Here is a 10,012-nt window from a genome sequence, read left to right as displayed (position 1 = left end):
ATGATTTTAGCCCATGCCACATCAGAGGGGTTGTAAAAAATCACACTCTTGTTTTCTGAATAATGATTTTCTAATTAGAAAGTCTTCACTCGATTGATGTGGCACGGACACAAACCATAGATTTTTCCATGGGATACACATCTCCATAAAATATGTGTAGTTGTTTTAAGGAAAAAGATCTATGATTCCGTGTCCATGCCACATCATCCAAGTATTGACCAAGTCAAAGACTTTCTAATTAGAAAATCAACACTTTTTTTAATAATGATTTTCTAACTAAAAGGTTTTCACTTTGTCAATACTCGACTAACATGGCATAAACATAGAACCATAGATATTTTTCCTCGGGAGACACAACTGCACATCTTTTATGGGGATGTCCAGTTGTGTATCCTAAGAAAAGAGATATATGATTCCTTGTTCGTGTCACGTCAACCGAGTATTAATGGAGTGAAGACTTTCTTGTTTGAAAATCAGCATATATATATATATATATATATATATATATTTTGAATTTTGAATTTTGATAATATGACGTTGTTTTTGGCTAACACTCTTGATGTTATTTTCTTTCTTTTATTTATAGTGAAAAAATAAAACTTTATGATCTGATCACTTTGTGAAATTCAAAAACATGATACACTATAATGGAGTTAGAGATGACAGAAATATATGAACTTTAAATAAAAAAATTCAAAAAATAATTATTTTTCACAGTTGAATTTTATTTTTAAATTTGAGTATTTTTTAATCGCTCATTTTTAATACCTTGGATCAAGTTTTAGAAATAATTTTTTTTAAATATAAATATTTTCATAAATCTAGAAGGGTGTGTTGTTGGATTATAAATGTGAACTCGCCTAAGGACTTCTTTAAGATTTGAAATCTAAAAAGAAAAAATATCTGGGCAGCGGGTAAAAGAGAATCTCTCCATTACTACTTATATAAAATAAAAAAATCTCTACTAGTGATGTTATTTGTTCCACATGTCGAACGTTTGTTGGAATGTAAGCGTCAAGGGCGTGAGTCAACACCGCGTCATATTATCAGCACTCTTTTTTTTTTTTTTTATATAAATACATTTCCGGTTCGTAAGTCGAACCGTAAGTGACCCGTTGACACTCCTCTGTTGTTCAGTTTTCAAAAAGTTCAAATAAAATTTGAATTACAAATTTTCTCTTCTTTCACCACGTGTCGACCAGGCAGCATTCCTCGTCTTCTAATTGGTCCGCCGCCCTGTTCCGGTCCTCTACGTCTTCTTCCCATTTGTTTCCAAAGTCCACGTCCGCTGCTTTCACCCCCACTTTTAAGTCGAAGATGACCAGTTCGATAGGTCTCTCTCATTCCTCTACAATGCCAATTCTCACCCAAAAACCCTAGAAACAATCGATGCAGAACCAGTGAAAAGTAGAAACCATGGATCCTCAATCTGTGGCCGATAAGGCAGTTTCTGTAATCGGTTTCGGTTACGATCTCTGCAGCGATATCCTCTTCTCTCACTGCAAATCTGGTCCTTCTGATTCTCGTTTGATCGAGCTTGATGAAACACTAGGTAGAGAGCTAGTCTTGCCTGGAGGAATTGTTGTTCCAAATGTATCGAAATCGATCAAGTGTGATAAGGGAGAGCGAACGCGATTTCGGTCAGACGTTGTTTCGTTTCACCAGGTGAAATTCTGAGTTTGGTTTGAGGCAGAAATCTGATTTTTTTTATTTTTTATTAAAAAAAAAAACTGTTTTTTTATTATAAAAAAAAATTGGGTTCTGTGGATTTTTACAATGTTTTTAGATTTAAAGAAATGAAAAAAGTGAGTTTCTCTCCACTTCTCTTGTTTGTATTGTTAAGTAGGGAGAGAAATGGAGAGCAAAGAAAAGTTCATGTTTTCTCTCTCCAAGCTTATGTTTTTCTACTGTTAAACCAAACAGGGTGGAGAGAAACAGGATTTCTTTTCTCTCAATCCAAACATACCGTAGAGTTCTTTATTGATATAGTAGTCTTGGTTTGGTATTTGGTAGATTTGTTTCATTTGCAATCTTTTTAATTGTGAAACTGATGTTGGTTGGTTTTAGTTGAATAAGGCTCAATTTGAAGTGTTGAATTTGATGGATTCCTTCCAATGTAGATTATTTCGATTGTTCCAATTCAAAGGAACAGTTCCAATGTTAGGACTGTTCCATTGAACCCGGAATGGGCCATGTGTTTCACTTCAACAACAAAACAAAAAAAAAAACCATCAGAGGGATAATGATTATCTGGGTCACTGAAAGAGGAAGTTTTGCTTGTCGACAACACTTGGAATCAACCGAATTGTGTGCATGTGCGTGTGTGCGCGAGACAGAATGGTTTTTTTGATTAATTATATTCAATAATAAAAAATAAATAAACTGGAGTCCTAGTGGGCTCCTTCCCGAAATCTCCCATTATTTTGTGGAAAATTGTTGGGAAACTGTCATTCTTGTAATCTTGCTTAGATTTCATAAGCACCCTTTGTACCAAACTATTTGAATTAAAAAGACTATAATTCTCAAGATTAATTGAACTTCCCCAGTCTTGCAGCATTGAATCTCTCTGTTTGTATTGGAACTATATGAAAAGGAAATGAAAGCTTTGAAATATTGCAGACTATTGAAACTGCAAGACACACAAGTGAGAAGTAGAATGATAGTTTCTGGAAAGAATAATTTATTCATCTGGTGTCTCACACAAGGGTATACTGTGGATTGGGCTTAAAACAACTCAGGATATAAATAGCCTTACAATAGTAAATAACTCAAAAGTCTTTTCATTGCTTCATACGTCACTATTACTAATGGAGCTAAATATAAATTATACGGATGGTGCATTTCACTTCATTACATCTTTGAGTTTCTCAGATCTTGCTAATCTGTTTGGTTATAGCCTTATGGGAAATGCCATTAATTTTGAGAATGATAATTTTGTGGAATTACCTTGTCTTTCAAGTTCTCCCCCATCGCCCCTTTCTGGTTGCCTTTTAAATGCATATTCTATGTGAACTGATCGGGAAATTGATGTGGTTGTTGAGTTTTCTTTGATACTTGTGGATGAATTTGATGAGTTCAATATTAAATAGAAAATTTTAAGGGCACTTGGTGCATTCTCTTAACTTCTTTTTTCTTTTTCATTTTTTTTCTCCAGATGTCAGAGCAGTTCAATAAGGAATTATCTTTATCTGGTAAAATCCCCTCTGGCATATTCAATTCAATGTTTTGTTTCCCAGGCAATTGGCAAAAGGATGCAGCTTCCACAAAGAGTCTCGCCTTTGATGGTTGGTTCTTGACATTGTACAATATTGAGTTAGCAAGATCTCAGATAGTGTTGCGTGAGCATGTGAAACAAGAAGTTCCAACTTCGTGGGACCCTGCCGCCCTTTCTGGGTATTTTTTCTAACTAAAATGATCTGCTCTTTGGGTAGTTAGCACTTTATGCATACCGCTTAATTTTTTGTTTGTTTAAACTGAGGTATTTGGCCCTCTTAGAGCACCCAACTCATCATCGAGGTATGTACAATCCCCTTCCACACCCAACTAATCCTCAAGACCTCCACTTCATGAGTTGTGGTCCTGGCCATCTTGCCGACCCTTGCTTTCAGTCTAAAATAATATTTTGTTTCCATTTTTTCTTATGTAGATTGGACATGGGCACAAGTTGGTCTTGGACAAGCCAAGCGTAGTGAATGAAGTTCAAAATATATATTATAAAATTAATTTGTAGAATTGAACTATATGTTACTCTACAACCTTAAATCATGCAGATATAATTCAGATAAGTTATATTAAATTAATGTAAGTGTGGTACTTTAAAAATGCCTTAAGGTAAATAAATGTGATATTAAAACTTTAAAATAAAATGCGAACTATAACTCAATAACAATCTTCGAAACAAAAGAGTGCCCTTGTCATATGGATTGATTCATTTGTTGAGTGGATTTGTATTTTTGGGATGTGTTCTTGTCACATAGATTGATTGTTTTCAGCGTTCCTACTGCAACCTACATGGATAAAAAATTCTCAACATTTTATTTTTTCGTGGATGCTAGAAAAATAAAGGGACTAATGGGTGTCAAAAAGGTAAAAAAGAATTCAGGTTTATATTCTGGTATCTTGGAAACAATAAATATTGTGGAAGAGTGGTCTGTATGCCTTGAACATGGTTCAGATTGATGGAATTTTTAGATGAGCATCTGCTTTGAATTTGTATTCTTTTATCTCACTTCTGAAAAATGATAGTCCTGGTCTATTATTCCACTAGTTCTGTCATGCATAATGTGAGAGTGATTTTCATTCTCAATTTGAAAATTCAGTTCAACTCCATAGAGTGTTTCCACGCTTTAAGTTCTTTCCAATACATGATTTTCCAGGTTTATCGAAAAGTATGGTACTCATATTATTGTCGGAGTAAAGATTGGAGGTAAAGATGTAGTTCATATTAAGCAGCTACGAAACTCAATTCTTCAGCCAAATGAAGTGCAGAAATTGTTAAAGAAGTTAGCTGATGAGAGGTTTTCTGACAATGTCAATGGCAGCTCCATCTTGAACTCTGATGCATTGTCAAGAAAGGGGAAGGTACACCAGATTATTGGTAGCACAAACCATTAAAAAAATGAAAAGAAATTATGACAAGAAATAGTGGAATTAATTAAACACAAAATACTTTTTTTTTTGTAAGTATTAAAAGCAAAACACAATTACATAGAAGCAATATTAGTAATACATGAATAAGTGAAATACCTTTAACTCTAGGATCTTTCTAGTATGAAAGTGAAAATATAAAAAAGAAAAAGGATTTCACTAATGCTGAATTCTCGTTGAATTAAATTTATTAAACATTACTGAATCTTAGCAGATTATGTGTGGGTCTTTTGAGTTCTAAAATTAAAAGAAAAGGTTCAGGATTCGTTGATATTTAGCATGTTGAAAATAAAATGACAATGGCTATAGGGTCCACATGGAGATGAGTAGATGGCTAATTTTAGATGAGGATGATCTCCCCAAGAAATCCATCCCTACGAACTACAACATTCAAGTTAACAAAGAAATGGACTATTATGATTACTCAACTTCTCACAAGTCTAGAAATACCAGAATGGGTTGATTTCTGTTGAAGATGAGCTCCTCACCATGGATATCACTCTAAAAAAGAATCAGCCCTTGACTCATAGCCATGTGGGCCCTATGAGCATATGTAATTTTAGACATCAACTTATTCTGCCCTCCCCTTGCAGTATATACATATTAAAGAATAGAAAGACAAAGAAGAAAATTGTTAACAATTTACTTAATGTCAATTTGCCACAAAATTTACTTTAATGATCTGCATATTGTATGAGTATCCATGGATCTTTGAGTTTTTTTATGGTATAAAAAACTTGAAAGAACGGTAGTAAGAATTAAAGAATGATAGAGAGAAAAAAGTAACCTATTCGAGAGAGAGTTCAGAAATCAAAATGTATATCAATTATTCCTGGATTTCTGAGGCTTTTGAAGTCTGAAAAAAGTAGAAGAAAAATGAAAGAAACAGAAAAAAAATAAAAATAAAAATCAATTGTTGCTAAAAAAAAATACTTAGTTTGTTCTAATTTCCTAATACTTCATCATTTCAGGATCAACAATTCGTGGCCTGGGAACATAATATAGCACACTCAAGAAGGTCCGTCGTTTCTCACTTGAAGGAGGTAAGTTTCTCTGTCTTTCATAACAGTTATATGTAGATTTGGACCCCCTGGGGAACAGGTTAACTTGATCACAACTATTATCTCCTTTCCTTTTGTGCAGGATATAGTAAGCATTTGTGTCCGAAAAGGGGGTATTTATAATGGTCAAAGTCATAATCAGTGGCTTTCAACCATTTCACAGTCGCCTGATGTGATTTCAATGTCTTTTGTGCCTATAACATCTCTACTGAATGGTGTTGCTGGCAGTGGATTCCTAAGCCATGCAGTGAATCTCTACCTCCGTTGTAAGTCCATCTCTAGTCCATTTGAGTGAAATTTACTGTAAAAGATCAAGTGTTGCTTGCTGATTATCAGTATCAAAGTAGTAATTGTGATCCAAACCTCCATATTTAGTAAAAATGAGGTGTAGTTAGTGGAAAAGTGGGATTAAATAGGTAAAGAAGTTACTGTACCACTCTCCCAACCCAATCCTTCCCCTTCATATTTAGAAAGATCACATATTCCACATGCCTCTGGAATCTATCTTGCTTAACTCCAAACCTCCATATCCATTTCCCCAACAACACAATGTTCATGACTGTAGAGTGTTGCAATTCATCTTTATAATCTCCTACAAAGTAGTTGACATTTCCTCACCAAGAAAAGGTTCTGTTTGTTTGGTGATTCCTTAAGAAAGTTTCTTCAAGCTTGCAAGTGCTAATTCTTGCAGGCCCATCTCATTCTTCTCTTATTTTCTTCCACTTCTCAGTTTTTTCTACCGTTTAAAACATCGATTCTCATCTCTTCACTTACACCATAGTCGAACATACCCTACCAACACAATGCTCATGATCGTAGAGTGGTGCAATTCATCTATATAATCTAGGAATCTCCTCCAAAGTAGTTGACTCTTCTTCACCAAGAAAAGGTTTCTTTTATGCGGTGACTCCTTAAAGAAAGTTTCTTCAAGTTTGCAAGTGCTAATTCTTGCAGGCCCATCCTATTCTTCTCTTATTACTCTCCTCTCTTCACTCACACCATAGTCGACTCTTACTCTAATTGATAAACCCGAACATTCTCTTTCTTAACAACCAGCCCATATTCTTTTGATTGATTCGTGGTCGGGAAATTTTCTTACATATATATATATATATATATATATATATATATATATATATATATGGGAAATGTTCAGCAACAAACATTTTGGCAAAACATTTTTCAAAACATGGGTTAGAGGTTTTGGAATGGGCTGATTTTTGGTGAGGATGATCTCTACGGTGAGGAGATCATCATCACCAAAAATCAGCCCATTCCAAAACTTCTAACCCCATCAAAAATGATTTACAAAAAATGGACAGTCCACGATTTTTCAACTTGTAAACTGGGGCTAGAAGTTTTGGACTGGGCTGATTTTTGGTGAGGATGATCTCTACGGTGTAGAGATCATCCTCACCAAAAATCAGCCCATTCCAAAACCTCTAACCCATATTTTGAAAAATGTTTTGCCAAAATGTTTGTTGCTGAACGGGACCCTATATATATATATTTGTGTTACTTGAGCTAAACAGGAATTTTCATAGCTGAACTCAGTAACATATGGAAGTATGACTTAAACATACACAATATTAGCTAATGAGTTTAACTTTCAAAAAATTATTAACTAATGAGTTTATCTTGTATAACTAGCGACGGGTGCCCTCTTGTTTTACCCTGTTGCACATTGGGAAACTTCCGTGGGGTTAGGGAGTGCAACCGTAGGGATTAGTCCATGTCCCGAAAGGGATGTGGGATACCCTGAGTTATCCACAAAAAAAGAAAAAAAAAAAGTTTATCTTGTATAAGAAAGGATGCATGCCTAATAAATTTACCTTGGGGGAGAAAGGGGATATCAAATTCAATTTTTGCATGACTATTTCTGACAGTTTAAATGTCAACACTTTTCCTGTATCATAGCACTCAGGGATTTTTCGGTCCTTCAAGAATCTATCAATTACTGTTTTTTTATTTTGTTTTTCTATGTTTCTTGTTTCTATAGAGAATAGTGTTGCTCCAAATTAAAATGTGACTTTTCTCGCCTCTGATGATTGATTATTGATAATTGATTTAGATAAGCCACCAATAGAGGAGCTTCATTATTTTTTGGACTTCCAGTTACCTAGGCAATGGGCTCCGGTGTATAGCGATCTTCCTCTTGGTCGTCAGCACAAGAAACATGGCTCCCCATCACTCCAGTTCACCTTCATGGGCCCCAAGCTTTATGTTAACACAGTCCAGGTGAGTTATTATCTCTCAGAGCAAGGAAAGATCATATCCATTACAAATTCCACAAATGCTGCTTTTACAATTTAAGTTCTGATAATATCGTTGTTTTTGAAAGACAACATTAGTATGCTTTGTTCTGATTTGTTTTTTTTGTTTTCATTTTTGTGTGTTTCCCCAACCAAATAATCCATCCTGAATTCTTTTTCATACCCTATCAATTAGCCCATATTTTCTCTCTTTATGGTAATTTTACCCAGGTGGGATTGGGATTTCATCAATAATCAATATATTTTGTCCCTTCGAATTCAAAGTTAATTTTTTTTCTAGTAACTTAAGAATAACTCATCTAGGACTCAACACCAAAAAACCATCAATTCATCATAGTATTTGGGATCTACTTTTAGAATACCTATCCTAATCTTTTGAAGCATTTTTTAGAATGTCACCTGTACAAGTTCCCGCACTATGATGGTCCATTCTAGTGTTGGTATCACCCATATTAATAAATTAACTTATTTTCTTTTTTATCAGACAGAATAACACATTTGTGCACCAATTTTATGCTCAATGCCTGTTTGTAATTATTCAACATTTGGTCCTCTGAATGTCCTGGGCATATAATTTTACTACACTGTATTATCAAATTTCAAGATCCTACAAGTTTTTCTAAATCTGCTATTTTCAGGTTGATTCTGGAAATCGACCGGTGACAGGTCTCCGTCTATACTTAGAAGGTAAGAAGAGTGACCACCTAGCAATCCACATCCAACACCTCTCAACGCTTCCTACGATACTCCAACTCTCAGAAGACTACAGCTGCGAACCCAATGAGGAAATTCCTCGGGAACGGGGCTACTATGAACCTGTCAAGTGGAGCTTATTTTCACATGTGTGTACGGCCCCAGTCCAGTATAATGGTGCCTGTATTGATGACTCTGCCTCCATTGTGACAAAGGCCTGGTTAGAGGTGAGGGAATGTGGGATGAGGAATGTTTTGTTCCTGAAACTTGGCTTCTCTATGATTTCATCTGCTAGGATCCGTCGGTCACAGTGGGAGGGGTCTACCACCTCATCTCGGAAATCGGGTTCCCTTTCAATGTTTATTAGCACAAGATTGAGCACGGGACTACCTCCACCTGAGAAGCCTGTGAAAGTGGAGGTGAATTCAGCTGTGTTTCCGGGGGGACCGCCAGTCCCAGCAAGAGTGCCAAGGACATCAAGGTTTGTGGATATGAAGGAAATGGTTAGGGGCCCAGAGGACCTTCCAGGATATTGGGTGGTCACCGGAGCGAAACTATGCGTTGAGGGTGGAAAAATCTCATTGAAAGTCAAGTACTCATTGTTGACTGTTTTTTCAGAGGATGGCCTTAATTGATTGCATGTCATAGATAGGAATTCGAAAACGATTGCCTGTCATATTTTTTTGTAAATGTTGTTTTGTATATTTATATCAACTTCAACACAAGGCATTTGCCACAATATCAATCTGATTGAATGAATCAACTTCTTTACCGGTGGGAATTCTTTACACATGGCTTAGGAGCTATTGCAGTATTGGCCATTGAAATACAGTGTGGCCTTTCACAAAGTAGTGCATTGTACCAATGTGTGTGTGTGCAGGGTAATGAATGATGATAATTCATCTCGTAGTTCAGGTACAAGAGAGAAAAACAAGAGGAAAAGGTGACACTTCACTTTTTGTTCTTCAACTACCAAGTTTAACTTCCATGAGAAATGAAGAACATGGATGAAGAGGTTTAACTTGGCTTCTTACAACAGGTGAATATGGACCATATCAGGCCTTCTCAATCTAGAACAAACCATTTGCATGCAAGATAAATTTGTCTAAGCCTTCATTAATTGTATTCCCATTGCAAGGAGAGTTGTTGCTGAAGCCAATTACAGATGAACAAGTTTTGTTCGTTCATAGGCTTTTAGTGGATTATCTTAGTAGTGTGTCTGGCTCATATAGGTTCAAAGGATTCATGTGATGTAGAAGAGAAGCAGTAGCTTGCAAGGAGAATGCCAAGAATTGTTGCTGAATCCAAGTATGGATGACCTCACTCATTTATTGATCA

The 10,012-nt window shown here is 35.6% G+C and overlaps 1 protein-coding gene across 1 annotated transcript; it reads left to right on the top strand.

Annotated features, from left to right (window-relative positions):
* The first annotated feature begins 1,119 nt into the window (after positions 1-1,119).
* NSL1 (MAC/Perforin domain-containing protein) lies at positions 1,120-9,445 on the top strand. Its single transcript, XM_086446348.1, has 7 exons — positions 1,120-1,665; positions 3,155-3,393; positions 4,377-4,581; positions 5,619-5,690; positions 5,791-5,974; positions 7,780-7,946; positions 8,620-9,445. Exons 1-7 carry the CDS (start codon positions 1,417-1,419, stop codon positions 9,307-9,309), a joined length of 1,806 nt encoding a protein of 601 aa, XP_086302474.1. The 5' UTR covers positions 1,120-1,416; the 3' UTR covers positions 9,310-9,445.
* The last annotated feature ends 567 nt before the right edge of the window (positions 9,446-10,012 follow it).

Source organism: Akebia trifoliata, chromosome 1 (genome assembly GCF_017979445.1).
Source record: "Akebia trifoliata isolate Shusen 1 chromosome 1, ASM1797944v1, whole genome shotgun sequence".
Classification (NCBI taxonomy): Eukaryota; Viridiplantae; Streptophyta; class Magnoliopsida; order Ranunculales; family Lardizabalaceae; genus Akebia; species Akebia trifoliata.
This window is presented reverse-complemented; position numbering and strand designations above follow the sequence as displayed.